General features: G+C 42.5%; 1 protein-coding gene across 4 annotated transcripts in view; it reads left to right on the forward strand.

Annotated features, from left to right (window-relative positions):
* Nucleotides 1-24,364, forward strand: part of LOC138304164 (uncharacterized) — a 266,322-nt gene that overhangs the window by 214,157 nt on the left and 27,801 nt on the right. For 2 of the 4 annotated variants that reach the window (XM_069244002.1, XM_069243994.1), the window contains 2 exons: nt 19,453-21,154; nt 21,848-22,001. In XM_069244002.1, coding sequence (XP_069100103.1) covers nt 19,453-21,154; nt 21,848-21,963 — 1,818 coding nt within the window. In that variant the 3' untranslated portion in view covers nt 21,964-22,001. Of the gene's footprint in view, nt 1-19,452; nt 21,155-21,847; nt 22,002-24,364 lie in introns of those variants that run through there. The other 2 variants (XM_069244018.1, XM_069244010.1) reach the window with 1 other exon arrangement.

Consider the following 24,364-nt stretch of genomic DNA (forward strand, 5'->3'; position numbering starts at 1 on the left):
CTTTTAGGGACAGGTAGTCAGAGTACACTCTGACACTTATCCAGGGGCCCTAGGACCTTAGGGACACCGCTTGGGGGGTCCAACCTCACTCCATTGGAAGCCACCAGAAGGGTCCAGGGCAGGTCCAGTTGAAAATGTTCAGCAGGGCCATTCAGGAAAGGGGCGTTCTTGCAGCTTTTGCTTCCCTGTAGCTTCACAGGATGTTAGCCAACTAACCCTTGGAGTCCACTTCTTGAGCTTGGGTACAAGTAGGAACAGGTCCATCCCTTAGGGTTCTCCTCACAGATAGCAGGTGCAGTCTTTCTTCAGTCTTCCACAGGCCCTGCAATTTTCTGAAGTGGGTATTGGGGGGTGCTACATTTATGTCTAGTTCTAGTCTGTGAGGTGGGGGAAAATCCTTGCCACTCCGTTACCAGTGTTGGGGGGGAGGGGGGAGTTCCCTCGGGTGACCCTACCCACTTTTTCAGCCCTCCCTGTGTTGTTTTCTGCATCTTATCCCACAGTGCCCCTTTCTATCTAAAACCAAGAAGGGCAGAACCTTTTCCCCAGTGCAGAGTTCCCAGTCCCCACCAAGAGGTGTGGCTGTGATGAACAAACGCTCTTATGGTCACTCCAAACGAGTTCTGAGGGAAGCTCCACTCCTACTGGAATTGGTGCCTGCCTGGCAGGCTGGCAGGACAATAGAGAAGCAGACCCTGTTGTGTACTACATTTGCCTGTGACAGGGTACACATCATTTGAAGTTAATTAACTTCCTGAACACAGCCCAGATGGCCATCTTATTAGGAGAAGGTCATCCCTTTTCACTTTGTTTGAACTCTGGGAAACACTTTACACCCAATCACGGAGCCATTCAGCTCCTGTGTGACAGTGAACTCTGACCTGGCTCAGGCAGGTAAATGGCACATTTCTAAAAGTGTAATTTTCAAAATAGTAATATAAAATCCGACTTGACCATTAATTTCGAATTACATTTTCTTTTAAACTCAGTCATTGAATCATGTTTCTAGCTACTCCTAAACTGAAATTACGCAGTATATGGTGCTATAATGGATGTGGTAGCCAGCCTTGCCACAGTGAGAAACAACTTTGGAGGTATTTCACTGCCAGTACATGTAAAACATAAATTATACACATCATACTTTTTAAATACCATGTGCCATGCCCTGTGTGCATTTAGGGCCTAACTTATGGGTGACTTATACCCATTAAAAAAATTAAAAAAGGAAGAACTATACCTGACGAGGTTTACTTTGCCAGTTCGAATTGACCGTTTTAAAAAGTGCCTACTCAAGCTGCAGAGGCAGGTCTGGACTCATGCTTAGCATGGACACTTTAGGGAGGCACAATATCTGCTGCAGTCCACTTGTGACATTTAAATTATAGTGCCTGGTACACCTTTATACCATGGAATAGGGATTTATAGGTAAGTTAAATATGCCAGTCTGGAGTGTGTGTATACAATTTCAGAGCACATGCACAGAGGCCCTGGATAGCAGTGCCCCAATGCAGAGTAAAACAAACAGCAGCTTCAGTCTAGAACAAATAGGGGTGACTGTAAAGTTTACCATAAGAAAAATATGTTTCCGCTTGTTAGCCGGGTAAAGAGATCACGTTTATTTGTTACACCTCATCCATGGACAGCCACATAATGATCGTTTACCTTCAAATTCTAACCGTCCACGCCTCACACACTGTGTTCTAGATTCTACTCATCTGCATGTGATCCTACGTGTAGAATCACACGCAGAGAACACCATACTTCTCCCTTCTTTATTTTAATATACCCTGAAAGTTAATCTCTTACTCACTGTACAACTGAGTAGTGAACCACATGAGAGATTGATATGCAAACAATTATCTTGTAACAAAATCCTTAAGATATCCTGGTGTTACTTTTCTCCGAAGACTCCTTCTTTCATCAATCACATTGTCACACTTGTCATTCTTGCATCTAGTTCTTGATTTTACAATTCCCTTATCTCATCTATTATTCAACTCTGTACTTTCAAAACATACCTTATCTCCACCCCATCACCCCTTATTTCATCACCAAATTTTTCTGTAACCATCACTTTTAACAGTACAACTCTATTCTTATTCCATATTTTATCATCAGCTGTTTTTACAGCATCATGAAATAACTTAAATACTTTCTTTGCTTCAGTATTTTTTGACCATGCCGCATATCCTACAGGAGCTTTGATTTTCACCATATAGCCAACTTTGATTTCTACATCACAAACATTTTTCCTTTCATCAAAATCCTGTTTCCTTTTCCACATTAATCTTTCCTCTCTGCTCCTCCAATTTGTCTGATTGACACTTGTCAAGTTTTTACTCCAATCCATCCAGCCTGGGCACAAATTAGTGTTGGGCAATCTTCCTTTGAACAGTTCAAATGGTGATTTCCTAGTTGTCATTTGGGGAGAGAAATGATAAGCTGTTTTCCTTTTGTGTAGCTCCTTCTTCAAATTTAAGCAGTTTACTCTTGCCAATTGTATACTCTGTTTCATGTATTTATTAAACCTCTCAACGGCTCCATTGAATTTTTTGGTGTACAATGCCACAAGTCTCCAAATAATTTTCTAATTCTTTGGAACAAAACTGTGGTTCATTAGTGGACAAAATGCTTTTGGGGAAAAAACGTTCTCTCCTGAAAATGTCCTCCATAAATATTTTTACACTAAAAAATGAAATATCTCTTACACTTTTAACCTTCCACCCACCTTGAGTACAAATTCAACAACACAATAAGGTAAGGTGTGGACTGTTCACCTTGCAAAGTACCCACAATATCTATGGATACTTCATCCCATGGTTTCTTAGGTAATTTTCTGCAGACCATGGGCACCTGACGAGTTTTCAACACCTTATCACTTACAAGAACATTCCATATACTCCCTGACCGCCTGCTCAACCTCTACATCCATTCCTGGGCACCAAAAACTGGCTCTCAAATTTTCTTTTGTTTTAACAATTTCTAGATGACCTACATGAGCCTGTTTTATTACCCTATTTCTCTGGCTCAGTGGTGGAATTAATCTAGTTCCTCTTAGCAACGAAGTTCTATCAATAGCTAGTTCCTCCTTAGTTAAATTCCACACTTTTTCTAGTTTGTGAAATTTTGCATGATTCATCGCTTCCATGACTTTCACCAACACCTCATCTTTGTACAATGCATTTTTACATCCTTCCTCTGATATAGACCCAAGAGTATTCTCATTCACTTACCTATTAATTTCACAAACATCTTCTTCCACACTTTGTTCCATATTTTGTTCCTCTTTGGTTTGATTCACTTTGACTAACCTTGAAAGACAGTCTGCACTCACATTTAATATGCCAGATAGATATTCCACTCTGAACTTAAATTTCTGTAATCTAATTATCCATCTTCGTATTCTTGCAGATATACAGTCCAGACCCCTATTCCTAAATATTTCTACTAGTGGCTTATGATCTGACAATACCACAAAATCAGTTCCCCAAATAAAATTCTTAAACTTTCTGAGGGCCCAGAAAATGGCCAGTGTCTGTCTTTCTATTACTGAATAGTTTTTTTCCTGCCACACTCAATGTTTTAGATGCACATGCTATTAATCTTTTCTTTCCTTTGTCTTGTCATCACAGCCCCCTAAACGTTTGGAGCTTGCGTCAGTAATGATGTATGTCTCCTTATCAGGAACAAACGCCCGAAGCACGGTGCCTCTTTTAACTCCTCTTTTATTCATCGAAGTTCTGCTTCACACACCTCACTCCACAAAAACTCTTTACCTTTCTTCAACAACCCCCTCATATTCACTGATTTCTCCACCAAATTTCTTATGTACCTTCCAAAGTACTCGACCATTCCTAACAATTAGCTAAATTCTTCTTTTGACTGTGGTGCCACTAAGTTTCTTGTAGTATGAACTAATTCTGGCTTTGGTTTTAAACCTTCTCCTGGAATCAGATGTCTGAAGTACTCCACTTCAGTCATGCCAAACTGATAGTTCTTCTTCTTGAGACCAGCCTTATCCAACCTCTCTAACACCATACAAACATGACTATCATGTTCTTCTACTGTACTACCAAATTTCAATACATCATCCTGGTAGCACTTTACTCCTTCCAAATTTTTTAATACTTTGTTCTTTATGCATTGAAACACTGATGCAGCTGACATAAGACTGAATGGCATCCTCCTAAGTTTAAATGCTTCAAAAGGTGTTATACATGCCATAAGATCCTATGACTTCTTATTTAACTCCACTGCATGGTACGCAGATCCAAAACCAGTGTGGTGAACAGTTCGCTCCTCCCAACGTCAACACTATGTCCTCATTGTTGGAAAGCAGGAACCTGTCAGCCACTACCTCTATTTAATGCCATGAGGTCCACACATAACCTAATATTTCCATTGCACTTTTTTGCCACCACTATGGGGGCTAAACATTCAGTTGCTTCTACTTCCTCTATTACTCCTGGCGCCTCTAGTCTCTTAAGTTCAGCACTCACTCTTGTAGGGCCAAGGGAACTCTTCTGACTTTTGCAACCACTGGAACTGCATCTCTCTTTAATGTAATACAATATTTGTATTTTCTAAGACAACCTAGGGATTCAAAGAACATCTCGGGGAATTTCAACACAAATCCATCTCTTTTTTTTTTTTTTTTTTTTTTTTTACTTCTTTTTTTACTTCTTGAACCTGTGCCTTAGGCTGAGCACTAGGATTAAGCACTACACGCAGCAGTATTTGATGTGATCAACTTAGTAGGTTATCCCCTTTATTCTAAACATATACTTTACCTAAAATGTATCTCCCACCTAACTACCTAACTCCAAATATCCTTCAAAGAATCCTAGCATTTTGATTGGCTGTCCCCCATGCCCTCCAGGGTTCACATCCATTGCATTTCATTTCTTTCCTTTCACAAATATTTTTTGAAACAATGTTCAAATGCGAACATGAGTCAAACCACATTAACACTTTCACCCCATCCACTATGACATTCTCACTGGGATGTTCATTCTTGTCCGAAGACATTTTAACTTCAAACACTACCTCTTGAGACACTTCTTTGACTTCTTTTGCAATATTATTTTTTCTCTTCCTATTGCGACAACACCTTTAAAAATTTCCTTTTTTTTCCACAACCAATGAATACCACATCCAAAGCAGGACAATTGCTTGCATTTCCCTTATGACCACTATTCCCACATTTGAACATTCTCCTTTAACTTTTACACGTACATCCTTCTCTTTTCCCTTTACTACGTCCTTGTTCTTCACCTCACATACCAATTCAGCTTTCTCTGTGCCATTTAATTTTTTTTGTCTTTAGCAGAACTTAACTCCCGCTTCATCATATGCTCAACTCTCTTTGCCACCATAATCACTTCTTATGAAGTTGGCTCATCCTTCAACTACAATTCTTCTCGAACCTTATCACAACTACACTTTAAAACAAATTGATCACGAATCATTTCATCCAACAGAGCCCCAAATTTACATGAGGCTGGTAATTTTCTGAAACTTGTTATGTACTCTTCCACAGACTCATCCTTTCCTTGTTCCCTCTTTCCTAAGTAATATCTTTCTATTATCATACTCAGTCTTGGTAAATAATGTCTATCCATTTTCAATAAACAAATTTCAAATTAATTTAAATTTCTTTCTTCTTCAACATTCAAATCGGGTAAATTCTCCAAAACCTTTTGATCGTCACCTCCTAGGCAGTGTATTAATAAAGCATGTTTCCTCTCTGCACTCAGGTTGGGGCCACATACTCTTGAGTAGCAATTAAACATTTTCTTCCACTTGCCCCATGGAGATACAGGTTCACCTGGGCTACTTAGACAATTGGGGTGGTGTAGCATTTTGCATGTTGACAAAATAAACCTTTTTCTCTCTATAAATAACCTTACAAAAATACTTATGTCTTATGTTACACCTCTGACTTAGTGCACACCAACTAACTTACCCAACAATCTGTACACCCTTAAAACAAGTTAAAATTAAACTCTGCAAAAACAATCACGTTTTTATATATATATATATTGAAACAGTGTCTTCCTCGCCGAGCTGTAAAATGAAAAAAACCATTTACCACTCCAGGTACAGTATTACAACTTTGGACTGGTCAAATACCGTCCAAGCCAACCTGGAATGAGTAAAGCAACCCCTGACACGTGTTTCGCTCTCATTAGAGCTCTTCAGAGGGGTATAGCTTTGTCCAGACACAAGGGAGCACCCAGTATAAGTCATACCAAGGCCCTTTCAGGGTTAGAATGACGCATAAATTATGCAAAAAACAAAAGAGGACTCTGGGAAGTTCCCAATTTTAGGTGGAGAGCTGCTCTAGTCAGGAGCACCCTGCAACACCAGCGACACTCTAGATTTGCTCACCTTAAATGTCTGCTTATCTAGCAAAGTTGTTATGCATAGGATCAGCACAGTGCTATCCTCGCCGAGCTAGATAGTGACAAAGTCTTTTGCCATTGGTTTTTGTCATTTTACAGCTCGGCGAGGATGACACTGTGTCAATCCTATGCTTAAAAACTTTGCTGTACAAATGGCAAAAGACTTTGTCACTATCTAGCTCGGCGAGGATAGCACTGTGCCTCCAGATTCAGTGGTGATTAGTACAGCACGAAAGAGGGCAAATAGCCAGTCTTCAGGATATGGACCTCCTCCTGATAAAGAGAGCAGAAAATTTGACGCTGCAGGGAAAAGAGTTGCTTCCTAGGCAGCAAATCAATGGAGCATTGCTAATTCTCAAGTACTTCTAGCCCGCTGGGATGAGATGCAGGATATTATACAGCATCTCCCAAAAGAACACCAAAAGCGCGCACAACAAGTGGTAGAGGAAGGGCAAGCATTAGTAAAAATCAAATAAGATCTGCCCTGGATGCTGGTGATACAGCTACAAGGAGTGTGAACGCGGCCATCACAATCAGAAGACATGCACGACTACGCTCCTCTGGTTTTTAAACCAGAAATTCAACAGGCTGTACTTAACATGCCTTTTGATAAAAAGCACCTCTTTGGCCCAGAAGTGGACACTACAATTGGAAAAACTCAGAAAGGACTCCTATACTGCGAAAGCAATGGGTGCATTGTACACCACACCATATAGAGGTTCATTTTGCAGGCCTCAGTTTCGAGGAGGTTTTAAAGCACAATCTTCAGAGGCTTCTACCTCACAAACAAAGCAACCATATCAAACCCAGTATCAACGAGGTGGGTTTAGAGGAACAAATAGAGGTCAATACTCTAGAAATAGAGGTAAATTCCAAACCTCTAAACAAACAACAACACAGCCCAAGCAGTGACTTCCTTCCTTCCCTTCCACTCCACACATCTTCTATGGGGGGAAGACTACAGCAATTCCACTCTCATTGGCAAAATATCACCACAGACAACTGGGTATTATCAATTATCCGCAATGGCTATTGCCTAGAATTGATAACCACCCCTCTAAACATTCCAACAAGATATCACAAGTTGTCCCCAGAACATACAGTTCTGTTATAAGAGGTTCAATCTCTACTACTCAAACAAGTAATAGAATTAGTTCCACAGTCCCAACAAAGAACAGGAGTATACTCACCGTACTTCCTAATTCCCAAAAAAGATGGGACCCTCAGACCAATATTAGACCTCAGGCCCCTCAATCTTTACATCTTGTCAGAACATTTTCACATGGTAACTCTGCAAGATGTTATTCCACTGCTGCAAAAACAAGATTTTATAACTGCTCTAGACCTCAAAGATGCATATTTCCACATACCCATCCACCCAGCTCACAAAAAATACCTCAGGTTTGTCATAGCAGGAAAACACTACCAGTTCAAAGTGTTGCCATTTGGCACAACAACAGCCCCAAGGGTGTTTACAAAGTGTCTAGCAGGAGTAGCAGCATACTTAAGAAGACAACACATCCATGTCTTTCCATATCTGGACGATTGGCTAATAAAATCAAGCAATCTTACACAATGCCAAAAACATACACGTTATGTGATAGAAACTCTGCACATACTAGGTTTTTCTATAAACTACCAAAAGTCACACCATCAACCAGCACAAGTACAACTGTATCTAGGTGCTATCCTAAATACTCAACTAGCTCTAGCGTATCCAAAGGATACAAGCTTTCCAAAATCTAATACCACTCATACAGCCAAATCAACAATACACTGTAAGATTTATCATAAAGATTTTAGAGATGATGGCATCTTGCATGGCAATAGTCCCACATGCAAGATTAACCATGAGGCCCTTACAACAGTGCCTTGCACAACAATGGTCACAGGCATACGGTTAACTTCAAGATCTAGTGTTGATGGACCGCCAAACACATACAGTATGTCCCTTCAATGGTGGAATTGCAGCAATTTAATAAAGGGGCGGTCGTTTCAATACCCTGTGCCTCAGACCATAATTACAACAGATGCATCAATGATTGGTTGGACAGCTCGCTTAAACAATCACACCATTCAAGGGCAATGGGATGTCAAACAGAAACAGTTCCACATAAACCAGTTAGAATTATTAGCTGTGTTCCTTGCCCTAAAAGCATTTCAACCTCTTCTCAAACAGAAGAATGTTCTCATAAAAACAGACAACATGACAACCATGTATTATCTCAACAAACAGAGAGGGACACGTTCATCTCAGCTGTCCCTTCTAGCCCAAACAATTTGGAAATGGTCAATTCGCAATTAAATTCATCTACTAGCACAATACATTCCAGGAATAGACAATCAGTTGGCAGATCTCCTCAGCAGAAATCATGAACAGACATAAGAATGGGAGATTCACCCCCAGGTACTTCAAAAGTACTTTCAAAGGTGGGGAGCACCACACATAGATCTATTTGCAACAAGCGAAAACACAAAATGCCAAAACTTCGCATCCAGACACCCACATCCCCAATCCAAGGGCAATGCTCTGTGGATCAATTGGTCAGGGATATTTGCTTACGCTTTTCCCCCTCTCTCACTCTTTCCATTTCTGGTCAACAAATTGCATCAAACGTCACTCAACATGATACTCATAGCACCAACATGGGCACGCCAGCCTTGGTACACAACACTATTAGACCTATCTGTACTACCTCATTCCAAGCTCCCAAACAGACCGGATTTGTTAACACAAAACAAAGGTCAAATCAGGCATCCAAACCCCAATGCTCTCAATCTAGCGATTTGGCTCCTGAAGCCATAGAATTTGGTTACTTAAATCTTCCATCTGAATGTATGGAAGTAATTAAACAAGCACGAAAACCCACTACTAGACAGTGCTATGCAAACAAGTGGAAAAGATGTGTCTACTATTGTCAATCTAAGACCATAGATCCACTTACAGCATCTATGCAAGATATTGTATGTTATTTACTTCATTTACAGAAATCAAATTTGGCTTTTTCCTCCATAAAAATACACATTACTGCAATATCTGCATACTTACAAACTATTCAACATACTTCTCTGTTCAGAGATCCTGTTATCAAAGCCTTCATGGAAGGATTAAAATGCATCATTCCACCCAGAACACCACCAGTTCCATCATGGAATTTAAATATTGTACTTACAAGACTCATGGGACCACCTTTTAAACCCATGCACTCTTGCCAAATTCAATTTTTAACATGGAAAGTTGCCTTCCTTGTGGCTATTACTTCTTTAAGAAGAGTTCGTGAAATACAAGCATTCACTCCTGAGGAACCTTTTTTCCAAGTGCACAAATATAAGGTTGTACTAAGAACAAATCCAACATTTCTACCAAAAGTAGTATCTCCTTTTCACATCAATCAAACAGTGGAATTGTCAGTCTTCTTTCCACAGCCAGATTCTGTGGCAGAAGGAGCTCTTCATACCCTAGATCTAAAAAGAGCTCTTGTGTACTACATAGACAGAACTAAACAGTTTAGGAAAACAAAACAACTTCTCTCGTAGGGGATTTCCATGATAGTCATAAGCACTGAATAGTTCCGCGCGCCTGCGGGGACCCCGGAGCACTGTTGTGTAGTATATTCTTAAGTGCAATCATCAGCTCCTTGACAAAAAGGTCTGTGAAAAACACTTAAGAATAACAATGTGCAGCCTATGTGAACAGCTACACAGGCCAAATTGTTAGAAGAAAAAAAAAACAGTTGTAGTGTAAATTTCACGTTTAAACCTCTATTTATTCTATAAATACATAAATAAATACATTCTCATATTTTATTTACACCTCTCATGAGAATAAAACAATGTAGGGCAGTGTAGCCCATAGGCTGCCATTATACAGAATGAAAATAGAGCTGTGCCTTTAAGAAAGTAAAGTCTTCCTGTTTCCCATCATGCACAGCAAAAGGCAGTTGCCTCAGTTCTTTTTTCCGGCTCCTTTCTGACAGGACCCTGAAGCATTGAGCTCTACCTCACAAAATCCTTTTGTGACAGAAATTCATTTAAAATCTTTTGAATTTCATTTTCACTCGACGTTTTTAACATTGAGTGATAATTTTCTGCTTTTTTCTGTTAGATTCTGACAGAATTTTGAGGTTTTTCTACTTCAGAAATGCCTTCACTGTTTGACAAATGTCCTTCTTGTGGCAGAAAAAAGGCCAAAACAGATCCACATCGGGTCTGCATAATTTGCCTTCCATCCAGCCACAAACCGGAGTCGTGTGACATCTGCAAAACCTTCTCCAGAAGGACCCTTCGTGACAGGGAGAAGATCCGACTCCAGGCGAAAGAGGACAGGAGGAAAAGTGGTCATTCTACCACAGAGCGAGGAGAAGGTCAGTCTTCTACCAGGGCTCACACTGGTTCCTCTATAACTCCGACCAGACCGGCTCAAAAACGGCACAGGTCTCCGACGACGTCGAGGGCGTCGACGTCGAGGCAAGGAACGGCGCCAACATGCTCGCCGTCGAGGAGTGGTTCGCCGGCGAGAAAGAGACATCGCTCGCCGTCGACGACGATTTCGCCGTCGAGACGGCGTGGACTTTCGCCGTCGAGATCTGGGTCACCGTCGACACGGCGAGGACGTTCCACGTCGAGGAGATCTGAATCCGGTTCGCCGTCGAAACGGCGAGATCGATCAACGTCGAGGGGTGCTCGACGTCGTAGACGTTCACCGTCATCACGGCGACGTCGAGGGTCGTCGTCGAGAGATTCTCAACGGCGAGAAGAATCGACGGCGAAGGACACTCGCCGTCACCGTACTTCGACGTCGAGGAGTGTGTCGACGTCGAGACAATCAAAAAGACCTAGGAGGGTTTATACAACCTCAGAATCCTCGGCTTCAATCATCCTCCTTCCAGCGTCTCCACAACTCTCTCCTCGACAATCACCATTGCCACAGACGCCGGTAACACCTACGGCGCCTCTTCCGGCTCCGCCTGTAGAGTCTGTTTTGAGGACTCCAACGCGGTCTGTAAGACGTTCGGGACATTCCTCTAGACGCTCTTCTTCCTCTCGGCACCGTCATGACCCACAGAGATCTCAGCATTCACATCACAGGCGTTCTTCTTCGTCTACACGGGACTACTCTCCAACCCTATCGGACTCACCGTCCCCGAGAGTGTCCCCCATAGATGATGTGAATACGTTCCAGGAGGTCTTAGTACGAGGGGCAACCAAGCTGAACATCCCGCTGGCGGTACCTGCCCCATCGACGTCAGTGATCTTCGAGACCTTGCATCACAGGACATCTTCCAGACCTTTGCTTCCACTGGTTCCAGGTCTCCTTGAACCAGCAATGGATATTTTCCTTGCACCGGCCGCAACAAAGTCTGCTCCTTCCAGACTTATTAAAAAATATCGTCCACCAGAACAAAATCCTCTATTCTTGAGGTCGGACCCAGTTCCTGATTCGGTGGTCATAGTAGCGGCAAAGAAACTGCATTCAACCTCACCATCTTCTTCTTCACCTCCAGATAAAGAGAGCAGAAAGATAGATGCTGCAGGACGAAAAGTATGCTCTACTGCAGCCGTCACGATGAAGGCAGCCAGCGCTACTGCGTTATTAGGGCGGTACGATCGTGCCCTCTGGGACTCTTTAATACAGTTTGCGGAACATCTTCCTAAGGATAAAAGGGAAGATTTCCTGGAGGTCGTGGGTGAGGGATCCATGGTGTCTAACCAAATTATAAGTGCTGCAGCTGACTCTTCGGTGCTATCCGCACACAATTATGCACACGGGATAGCGCTCAGAAGGCATGCATGGTTGAGACTTACATCACTCAAACCTGAAGCGCAGCAGAGAATACAAAACCTGCCTTTCTCGGGCTCCACCTTGTTCGGTTCTCATGCCGATGACGAGATGGCTAGAATGAAAGCTGAACTAGATACCTTGAAAGCGGTAGGGATGGAAAGACCGAAAGAACAAAGAAAGGTTTTCCGGCCATATCAACGACGACTTTTCACCCACCGGTATCAGTCGCCACACTGGATGTCTTCGCGCCCCCAGCAACAGCAACAACAGCAGTATCAAAGGGGTTTCTCTACTCAGCGAAGGTCGACAAGGGGTCGTTCAACACCTCAAACTCAGGCAACTCGACAGGCTCCCACGTCTAAGCCCTGAATCTTTGCTTCCCCCCCCTCCGTTATCCACTCCGGTAGGGGGAAGTATCTCAAATCATCTGGACGAGTGGCTACGCATCACAACAGACGCCTGGGTATTGAATATTGTGAGACATGGTTACGCTCTCAGATTCACCAGTCCTCCACCATCTGTTCCACCCAAAACAGCCAACCGCCATCTCGAAGCTCTACAGTTAGAGGTCAATATCCTATTGCAAAAAAGAGCCATAGAACCCGTTCCCATCAGCCAGCAAGGGAAGGGGATTTATTCGAGATATTTCCTTGTACCGAAAAAAGACAAACAAGAGTTTCGTCCCATCTTAGATCTGAGGACAGCAAACAAATGGATTCGCAAAGAAAAATTCAGGATGTTAGCCTTACACCAAATTTATCCACATCTACGTCAGGGCGACTGGCTATGTGCGATAGATCTTTGCGACGCTTACTTTCACATCCCAGTAACCAAGAAACATCGAAAATTCCTAAGGTTCACTGTCGGAAAACGCCATTACCAATTTGCAGTTCTACCTTTCGGCCTAAAATCAGCGCCAAGAACTTTTTCCAAATGCATGGCGGTAGTAGCCGCCCACTTGAGGAAACAGCGAATATTCATCTACCCCTATCTAGACGATTGGCTCATAAAGGCCTCCAGTTGTCTCGAGACACAGCAACATTTCGAATGGACTCTACAACTGCTGCAAAAACTTGGTCTTCAAGTCAATCTCCTGAAATCTACAGCAACACCTGTTCAGAGGTTGCATTACTTAGGGGCCATTGTAGATACCAGGCTAGGAAAGGTGTTTCCTTCGGAGGAACGACGGTTATCGATTCTCCAGAAGTGCAAACAACTGCAGGAAAGACCTCAAGCCACTGCAAGAATAATAGCTTCTCTACTGGGCTCGATGGCGTCTTGTATCCATCTGGTTCCCAATGCTCGCCTCCATATGAGACCATTGCAGGAAAACCTGGAGGATCAGTGGTGTCAACTGAGGGACGATTGGGAGAACAAAGTCCTTCTTTCTCCTCACACCCTACAATCCCTCAAGTGGTGGTGTTTACCCAGCAATCTCTTAGTGGGGATTCCGTTCCAACAACGGCCCCCATCTCAAACCATCGTAACAGATGCGTCACTGATCGGATGGGGGGCGCACATGGAACATCTTCGAGTCCAAGGCGAGTGGTCACAGAGAGAGAGTCTCTATCACATCAACCTGCTGGAACTTCGCGCAGTCCACCTTGCGCTCAAAGCCTTCCTTCCCTCTCTGAGAACGGAAACTCTCCTTCTCCAGACAGACAACGTGGCCACTATGTACTACGTGAACAAACAAGGAGGCACCAGGTCCAGAATTTTATCCAGAGAGGCTCAGACAATCTGGCATTGGCTTCTAGCCAGGAACCTGTCACTAGTGGCAACTCACCTGCCCGGCATCCAGAATGTTCAAGCGGATGCCCTCAGTCGGGTAATGGACGAGAACCACGAATGGGTACTACACGACGACGTCGTTCATTCCATTTTCGCACTCTGGGGTACCCCCTCTACAGACCTATTCGCAACCCCAGAAAACAAAAAATGCCAAAACTTCGCCTCCAGATATTACCATCCAGGGACACTGGGGAATGCCCTGTGGATAAGCTGGTCAGGAGCATTTCTTTACGCCTTTCCACCGCTTCCCCTGATTCCGGCGGTCCTCCAGAAGCTGTCCAATGTTCAGACCAAAATGATCCTAATTGCTCCGGAGTGGCCACGCCAGTGGTGGTTCCCAGACCTTCTTCACCGGTCACTCAAACCACACATCAGGCTACCATATCGTCCGGACCTTCTCACGAAGTTCAGAGGGCAGATATCTCATCCCAACCCCTCATCGTTGAGTTTGGCAGCATGGCTCCTGAGCTAGTGCAATATGGACACTTGAACCTACCTCAGGATTGTATGGAAATTCTGAAGGAAGCAAAGCGCCCTTCCACACGATCAGCCTATGCAAGCAAGTGGAAGAGATTCTGCATTTGGTGTTTACACAACAACATTGACCCGGTTTCCTGTGGAGAACAATCTATCCTGCCATACTTGTTAAGTTTGGCAAAATCGGGCTTACAACTGTCGTCAATAAAAGTTCACTTGGCGGCTGTCACAGCATACAGAAAGAGTCCTTCACAAACTTCCTTTTTTCGGATTCCGATTATTAAGGATTTCCTAGAAGGTTTAAAGAAGGTTTTTCCCCCCATTAGAAAGCCTTCTCCTCCATGGGAACTGAACGTTGTCTTATCACGTCTGATGCTGCCGCCATTCGAGCCAATACATAAGGCATCGCTGCAACATCTCACATGGAAAGCTGCTTTTCTGGTGGCAATCACTTCAGCGCGTAGGGTCAGCGAAATCCAGGCCCTTTGCGCTCAGGAACCCTACACGGTTTTTCATTCTGCAAAAGTGGTAATGAGAACTCATCCAAAATTTTTACCTAAGGTAGTCTCCGACTTCCATGTGAACCAAACAATTTCATTACCGACTTTCTTTCAGAATCCAGCTACTCCTGCTGAGAGAACTCTGCACTCTCTGGATGTAAAGAGAGTCTTGAAATTTTACTTGGACAGGACAAAAAGCTTACGAAAATCACAACAGCTTTTTATTAACTATGGCCCAATCAGAACAGGTTTGGGTACATCTAAACAATCTTTATCCAGGTGGATTGTTTCATGTATAATGTTATGTTATCAGTTAGCAAACAAATCCCTTGGTGGTAGGCCAAAAGCCCACTCTACCAGAGGGAAAGCAGCTACTGTAGCCTTGATGAGAAATGTCCCTTTGGCAGAAATATGCAAGGCTACCACTTGGAGGTCGGTCCATACCTTTACTAAGCATTGCTGCCTTGATACAGACGCTAGGGCAGATGCTCAGGTTGGGCAGGCTTTGCTCAAGAATTTGTTTGCATGATTCATGTTTTTCTCAGTATTCTTATATCTACTCCACCGCGGTTATGGGGATGGGCTTGCTACTCTATTCAGTGCTTATGACTATACATGGAAATCCCCTACGAGAGAAGAAATGGTTTCTTACCTGTAACTCCAGTTCTCTCGTAGGGGTATTTCCATGATAGTCATAAGCAACCCTCCCTCCTCCCCGGTGGAGTTGACATAGAACATGAATATTATGGAGGTTGGTACTCCAACAAATGTTTTGTTTTTTCTTCATGTCAGGTTAATAGCCTCCAAAAAAGAACTGAGGCAACTGCCTTTTGCTGTGCATGATGGGAAACAGGAAGACTTTACTTTCTTAAAGGCACAGCTCTATTTTCATTCTGTATAATGGCAGCCTATGGGCTACACTGCCCTACATTGTTTTATTCTCATGAGAGGTGTAAATAAAATATGAGAATGTATTTATTTATGTATTTATAGAATAAATAGAGGTTTAAACGTGAAATTTACACTACAACTGTTTTTTTTTTCTTCTAACAATTTGGCCTGTGTAGCTGTTCACATAGGCTGCACATTGTTATTCTTAAGTGTTTTTCACAGACCTTTTTGTCAAGGAGCTGATGATTGCACTTAAGAATATACTACACAACAGTGCTCCGGGGTCCCCGCAGGCGCGCGGAACTATTCAGTGCTTATGACTATCATGGAAATACCCCTACGAGAGAACTGGAGTTACAGGTAAGAAACCATTTCTTTTTGTTGCTTTCCAACAGCCACATACAGGCAATCCTATTTCACAACAAGGTTTAGCAAGATGGATTGTAAGATGTATACAAACATGTTATATAAAGGCAAAATGACAACTTTTGATCTCTCCTAAAACACATTCTACAAGAAAGAAGGGTGCAGCAGTGTCTCTTTTAGGAAACATACCAATGGTTGATATATGTAAAGCAGCTACATGGTCAACCCCTCAAACATTTACAAAACACTACTGTGTTGATGTTTTATCACAGCAACAAGCCACTGTAGACCAAGCTGTCTTAAGAACATAATTCCACACAACTTCAACTCCTACAGGCTAGCCACCGCTTTTTGGGAGGACTAACTGCTTTGTAGTCTATGCATAGCATGTTTATCTGCAGCTACACATGCCATCGAACGGAAAATGTCACTTACCCAATGTACATCTGTTCGTGGCATGTAGTGCTGCAGATTCACATGCATCCTCCCCGAAAGCCTGTAGTCGTTTAAGTTACTAACATTTGTTCATATGTATATACATTTAGATTTGCATAGACATCTCTTTTCTTTTATATACTCTATCACTCCTTTCTTCTCCCTCTACGGGAAAACAATCTAACAATGGAGTTGATGCCCATGCGCAATGGAACCAAGAGGAGGAGTCACCTGATCCAGTGACTCCGAAAAGACTTCTTGGAAGAAAAACAACTTGTAACACTCCGAGCCCAATACTAGATGTCGGAATGGATATGCATAGCATGTGAATCTGCAGCACTACATGCCACGAAAAGATGTACACTGGGTAAGTGACATTTTCCATATATGTATATATATATATATATATATATATATATATATATATAGTTTCCAACTATTTAACTTTTAATCCTTTGTGGTATGCTGTCACAGATTTTTTTTCCACGCAAAAGTACAAAGTGACAACACAAAGAGAGGTATTTTTCTACACTGGGTGCTTGTCAAAGTTAGTTCTGTGTTTGGAAAGGTTTCCCAGTGTCATAGCATGAGCCGTAGATATTGTGTTAGTGTAATTAGTGTAGCACACAGTCTGCCATTAGTTTGGCCTTGTAATGATGTTAGTTGTTTGGGTGCCTCTCACAAGTCATCTGATTCTGAAAGCAGAAAACTGAACAATAAAATGCCAAATCGGTCTGAGTTACAACAAAGTTGGGGGCAAGTAGTTGGTAGAGGACCGCCTTTATCAGACCACTCATGGGAGCAAACCCCTTTCAATAAGTACTTAAAGAGCCACATACAAATAACTGTGAAAGACTGCCATGTACACACATAGGATGCTAGAAGAGATCTTTAGCTCCCACCAAGTGAACTGTTGAGAAACCAAATGTCAGTGGTAATTGCTGTCAGTGTTGACATGGGTTAAAGGGAGAACTGCAAGATACATCCCCCTCTGTAGTGCCACGCCACAGAGAAATAAACCGTAATGGAATTACCCTTCATATGGCTTAGCCGGTCACAAAATGGGTTATGATGTCACAAGATTTGTAGTTTCCATACAAGAAAATTCTAATTTACAGTTTCGCCCCTCTGTCTGTTTTGTCTCTGCAATTGCACTGGATTTTGGCAAAGCCCTTTGCACCACAGGTCCCTTATCTGTATTTTTCCTTGTGCTTAGAAAACAGTATGGGCACATAGTGGCAGTAATTGATGGTGAGAAGTGCTTTTATCAGTTGTCCAGCAGAGGTTGAGTGTGTGTGAACATTTTTGTCTGTGTGTATGTAAAATTCCTGGTGAAATTCGATAGACCTCTCACCATACTCGACTGAAAGCACCTGTACTTAACTATTTATCAGAAATGCATTGATTGGGAAGTGTAACACCCCCAAAAAACTTTTGAAGCTACCCCCTGCCTGTAATATTCAAAATAAGTCTCTGTCATACGAACGAGACTGGAAAACAAACTTGAAAGACAGGTGTGACTTATATGTGTTCAATTTATCCTAGAAAATAACTCTGCTTTACTGGAGAGCTTTGCCCTTCTTAAGGGTGTTCTGTGTCAGCTTGAGATGGGACGCATAGAGGTGGCTGATGTCTGTGGACTGGATATATTGAGAACAAAATGATTGGATGATTTGTCCATGACTGCCTGTTTTCTTTTGTACTTTTTCTATATCTGTACACCAGAGCCTGAGTAAAGTAAATTTGACTCGGTAAATATGTTTGAGTTGATACTTGTAAATGTTGTCGTAAATAATTACCAGTGCCTGAAACATACTGTTTATGTGTTAAAAATAAACTCCCGAAACGTGAGGTTTCATTTAAATAGACTGGGTGTTAATAGTGTACTATTAGGATTGTTACCACTGAAGAGGGCATCACATACATAAGTTCAAATAATAAAACTAGAATGTAGAGAAATTGGAAGGTGAAGAGCCAAATGCAAATTAAACAAACCAGCATTTTAGAGAGTGCAAAAGCAGTGGCATGGCAGGGTTGGTCTATGCTATAGCAGGCATGTGGAATCAGAGGCCACATTAAAATCCTCCTAGTGGTTAGTCCACATGGTGAGACAAATGCATGGACTAGTGATTTTAACTCCAGCGCCATGACTTGTGTGAAAACATTGAAATGGCATATTGGTTATATTCTGTTTTCACTACGAGTAAAACATATATTTTGTTATCTCGTTCTCGAATAATACTTAAAGCTTGTGTTCTGCAGTAATGGTTAATGTTTCATCTTATGAATAAAAAGTGAGGCGGGGCTCAAGAATCGCCTTACACATCATACGTTCATTTTGGACCCAAAACTAATGATTTTGTCGGGACTGACCTTCAGCCTGGGATTTTCTATCCAGTCTGAGTCCAGTGCTACACACTGGCTGCATTTGAACTGACCCAGGGGAAAAAGGCCAGTACTTTATTTGCGTGTCGGTGCGTGGCCGCCCGACGCTGCTTTTGTTTAGGTTCGCGCTGTAGACATACACACTCTCGCGCGAGCAGTACGTACACTCAGGAACGGTTCAATACTAGAACGCCAGCTGCTTTTCACTCTAGGCTCCACATACCTACTTCCTGAATTTGAAATTTGTCTGGAAAAGGGCCATGGAAAAAACACTCTTGTGGCAAAAATACTATTTGGAGACCCAGACTCTGACTGTTACATTTTGAAGTGCATGAATCTGCAAATGAGACATTTTTTCAGTTGACAAAACAAAACACCCACTGCCACTGTTTTTATGTGTTCTTTTTCATGTTAATTACAGGAGCTGCGTCTCAAATACTATAATAATCATCGCCAAGTGACAAATGATGTAACCATTGATTCTGTGCCAGGAAGTAAAAATGGCTCATCTCTCTTGCCTGAAAGAGAACCAAAGTCAAATCCTGGTATCTTCGATGAAATACCTACTCCGGTAAAAGCAAGACGGAGCGGGAAAGGAAGGTCAGCACTTGCTTGGCAAAGGTCTTTCGATAAAAGCAGTAAAATAGGTTCCAGCGTTACTAGTGTCTCGAAAATATACACGAAGATTAGTGAAACAAATCAGAAAGGTAATGAACTATTTGCGTCACGTCAAGATAGCGTACAAATGCTGGAAAATGGATTTAGTTTCGGTAAAAAAGAAACCACATGTATTACACATTCACCTGATCAGACCCCTTCAGAAAAATCATCCATTCAAATGCCAGAGAGAGATGCTCCCTTTGTGTTCACTTCGATATCTGCTGCTGATAGCACATCTGTTGAATTAGACCACCAATCTTCTACAAAAGAAGAACCCATGAACGTGTCTGTTCACCCTCACGCACATGGGGATGAAAATACAACCAATAATAATGGTCGTAATGTGCCAGAACACTGCGGTACGCTGTTCACTGGTTCAGCCTGCTCGTCCCCCAGAGTTGCTGTACCCTCATCCGGCCAGGATAAAACAACGACCGACGCTGCAGTTGCAAAGGCCAATTTTTCATTCAGCGTTGGTGATTCTAAGAGTTGTTTTTCATCATGTAATTCTACCACACAGGGAAATGTTTCATTTTCCATCACTAAATCCCAGCCTTTAACGCCCGTGGAAGAGAGTGCAAAGGTTAAAATAAGAATCGAAAATGGCGGATTTAATTTTAGGGGTCTTAAAAAACTTACACCAGATTCCAAATCTCCAAATTCTAAGACCTCGACGTTTTTAGAAGGCATTACAGAGATGGATGCAGATGTTAAAAAGATATCAGCTCCATCAGCAGCTGGAAAGAACACATCTTCATTCTACTTGAGCAACTGTGCTACGAAACCTCAATCTACTTCAGGCATTTCGTTTGGATCCTATAGTAAGGATAATTCATTCACTGTGCCTTTCACTTTGCTACCTTCACCTAATGTTTCTTTATCTAGTAAGCTAGAAAAGGAAAAAGATTCAGAACATTTGAGCAGCGTGGCACTCTGTAATGATGAAACATCTTTTTCAGCACATTCAGCAATTGATGCTGGTTTGGAAAGTAATTCCTTGTTCCCACAGTCTGGTAATATATCTAAAAAGCCCTCGCCTCCATGTGCTTCCTTTACTCCTGTGTTTAGCACAATGCAGTCAACCTTTGCCAGGGAAACCAATTTGTTCTCTTTTCATCCTGTTGTCACACCCATTAGGCCACAAAGTAAAGTGACAATCAAAGACAATGGAACTATTTCTCCAAATTCGGAGCAGTGCAGTAATGATAAAAGCACTACACAAAGCCAGAATACACTCGATTCAGTTGTACAGATCCAAGCTAAAGCTCTTCCTCAACCTGCAAGCCTTTTTGAGTCTTTGAGAGTTTCACCAAAGAAAGAAATTTGTCAATTGGTTCCACTGAAGGAAGATTCTGTTGTGAATGAAGGCATCAAAGGCACCAGCTCCAGTGACTGTAGTGGCACATCTGATGATGAGAGTTTTCAACTGGACGGTAAACTAGTAGAAGACAACCACTCTATTGGTAAGTTGTGATAATTTCTTGTTTAACCATTTTTAATTGTTTTGTTGTATTCCCAATAAAAAACCCTAATCTTAAGTACCCCCTGTATGATCTTGTAGAGGTGGTAATTGAGCTCCAATCTTCAACTATCTGTGCAAACCGGATACTGATAGAATGAAGTGCTGTTTGTCCTTACACAATCAACTTCTTGAAAACTGTTCACCATAACCCAGCATATCACAATAATACCAAGTTGTGCTTTTATCATGTCTTTTAAACTCGTAGTAGACAACCAATGTTATTTTGATAATTGATGATTAACGTTTCCTGTATCCACAAGAAAACCTACTACAACAAATCATGAAGAGCTTGATTTGTAGTCAGTATTTTTCCTAACTGTTCAATGATGTTTGATTATTTCATTTAGGGTCTAATTTGAAGGAGCAGGGGCAGGGCCTTCTCCCCTCAAATGAACCTTGGATTTTATATTGTGCCAGAATATATGATCAGAACATTCCATTCTTTATACCTTAAAGCTAAAGTTATCATAGATATCTTCCCACATTCAGACCTCCCCTCTCTGGCGGTTTAGGAATGTTATCAATATTGGTGTTTTAGAAATGCTACACTTAACGGTTTGGCGTTTAATGCAAGTAAATATCCACCATTTGTAAACCTGTGAGAGTTTGTTTTTTCTTGTATTTGCTTCCACAGGTTCTTTCTGCCAGATCCATTATAATGCTGTTACCCGTTATCCAATGCAGCACGGGATCCTCCTATTCCTACTGTTGATGCTTTCTACCTGTGTTCCCTCTCCCTCTACCTATTAAACATCCCTTCCAAACGGTGACCAGCCTAGGTTTCGTTGTAAAGCTCAACAAAGGTAAGGAAGGATGTTTTCCTTGTTTGGGCCTGAAATGGTACTCAGGTCCAAATCCCTGTCCCTCACCCAGATCATTGTCTGCATTTTCCCCCCTCTGCACACCTTCCTCTTAGCGGTGTCCTCACCTTGTAGGCCGATTCACTTAAATTGCACAAAAATAGAAGGTCTTGTAGTATGTACCTAAATAGGTACTTCAGATATAAAAGTGCCTCTAGGGTTACGTCCTGCTGCTCCTGATTAGACTCCTTAGAGTATATTACTGATGGACTAACAATACCTCCATGGGTTGCCCCTATATCTCCTCTGTAGGCTCCATAGTACGTTACTCATGGATTAACAGTGCCTCCAGGGCTTGTCCCTCTATCACTACTGGGTTCACTCCATAGTATATGTGGCACTGTCTCTCTTGGGTGGAATCCATGTACTTATGTTACTGGTGGCTTACAAGTTTTCCCAATTGTTGGATCTTACACCTCTGTAGACCTCGTATAGAATGATACATCTGAATTAAAGACCTGGTATTTCCCAGGCTAACAATATGGAACCTGTTAGAAATGGGGTCTTTGGTTGGCAGTAAGGTTGTCCCTTGTCCAAGCAAGGACTCTCACTCTAGTCCGGGTAAAGGAAAATCATACCCAGTTAATCCCCCTCACCCCCTTGGTAGCTTGGCACGAGCAGGCAGGCATAACTCAGAAACAATGTGTTAAGTATTTGTACAAACACGCACAGTAATGCAGTGAGCCATACAAAATGACACAACACAGGTTTAGATAAATAGTATCTAAATAAGACCAAATACGATAAAAATCCACACCACCATTAAAAATATGATCTTAGCATTAAAAAACACAAAAAATAGTGCTTAAATGCACAAATGCTGCAATTTGATGTTAAGTGGCATTGTGACAGTCATTTCCTACAATGAGACGCCACGGGCGCTGTTTAGAGTCGTACGGACCCCCAGGTATAGTACCTTAGTAAAACAAGTAGAAAACAGGCTGTTGCACGGAGACTGGGAGCAAGGTGTCGTTGGATTCGATGCAGTGTCGGTTCTGGTGCAACGGGGCAGAGGCGTCATGCAGAAACATCGGGTCCTTACTGCAAAGCGGTGGAGGTGAGGCAGCATTGGTTGCGAGGCGTCGGTTCCTTGGTTTCCGGCAGAGGCGAAGTCATGATGCTGTTGGCCGACCGAATGGGGTCGTGATGACATCACAGGGACGCAGGCGCTGTGATGGCGTCGGATGTAGGACTTACAACTCTCTGATCTCAGCGAGGTCATGCGGGATCAGCGGCTGCAGTGACGCGAGGCCTGCGGAGTCGTTGGGGTCGTCGCACTTCTGCGAGGTCCACGGCTTCGGGGCAGGTGGTGTTGTGCTTTCAGTGCAGTGGCGTCCTTAGCGAAGGGGAGGGGTGCAGGATGTAACAGTTACGTCCTCGGCACAGCAGCGCTGCAGCCGAGGACGTAACTGTTACGTCCAGGGCACCCAAGGGGTTAAGGCACTGTATACTTGATACACAATAACGATTACTAACTTCGTTCACTCTTATTGTCTGATAACCCTTAAAGGTCCCACTCTTGTCCCTTTCCATTCTCTTAATTGGACATTTTGTAACATTTTAAAAGTAAGGCGTACATCAGAGTAAAATAATACAGACCATCCCTGTTGATCCCCGTCTTCGCTTTCCTCTTCACTTAACCAAATAACTTCAACCCATAGTCATTCACAGGCTACTGCTAACAACAGTACCTACCAAAATAATAGAACATCCCAAGTTAGCCCACCAGCCTACCACCACAATGCTTTGACATAATAGAGTATTTCTACTGGCTCCCAAGTATGAACAGGGTTGGGCTCTTCGTACCTCTGAGTAGGCTCCATAGGATATGTGCTTAGGCTAACTTCTGTCCCTCCCTGCGCAAGACTTAATTCAAGGCAACAAGTCGCCATGACGGGTAAAAACTTTCTTATGTTATGGGCTCCAAGTGGCGAAACATTGCCCTCAATGAGTTGTCCATGTGTTGCTGCTAGATAGAGAACATAATATTGGTCTGTCGTTTAACATTGCCAAGTGGTTGCCCGTCTGTTGCTCCTTAGAAGACTTCAGTTAGTACTTGTTGGTGATTTAGCATTGCCCAGTAGGTGCTTCATCTGCAATTAGCATGCCTGATTCATTCAAATCTATGAAAAGAAAACTCCCTCACAATGATGCACCCCGAAGAGTGGCCAAAAACGAAATGAAAATCAGATGTTTCATTGCATCAACTGTGCCAGCTATACCAACCGGAAATGTTTTTTTCTGGGGGTATGGAGAGGTCCATCAAATTAGCCTTAAAAATAACTTTGAGG

This window comes from Pleurodeles waltl, chromosome 1_2 (assembly GCF_031143425.1).
Source record: "Pleurodeles waltl isolate 20211129_DDA chromosome 1_2, aPleWal1.hap1.20221129, whole genome shotgun sequence".
In the NCBI taxonomy this organism is placed as follows: domain Eukaryota; kingdom Metazoa; phylum Chordata; class Amphibia; order Caudata; family Salamandridae; genus Pleurodeles; species Pleurodeles waltl.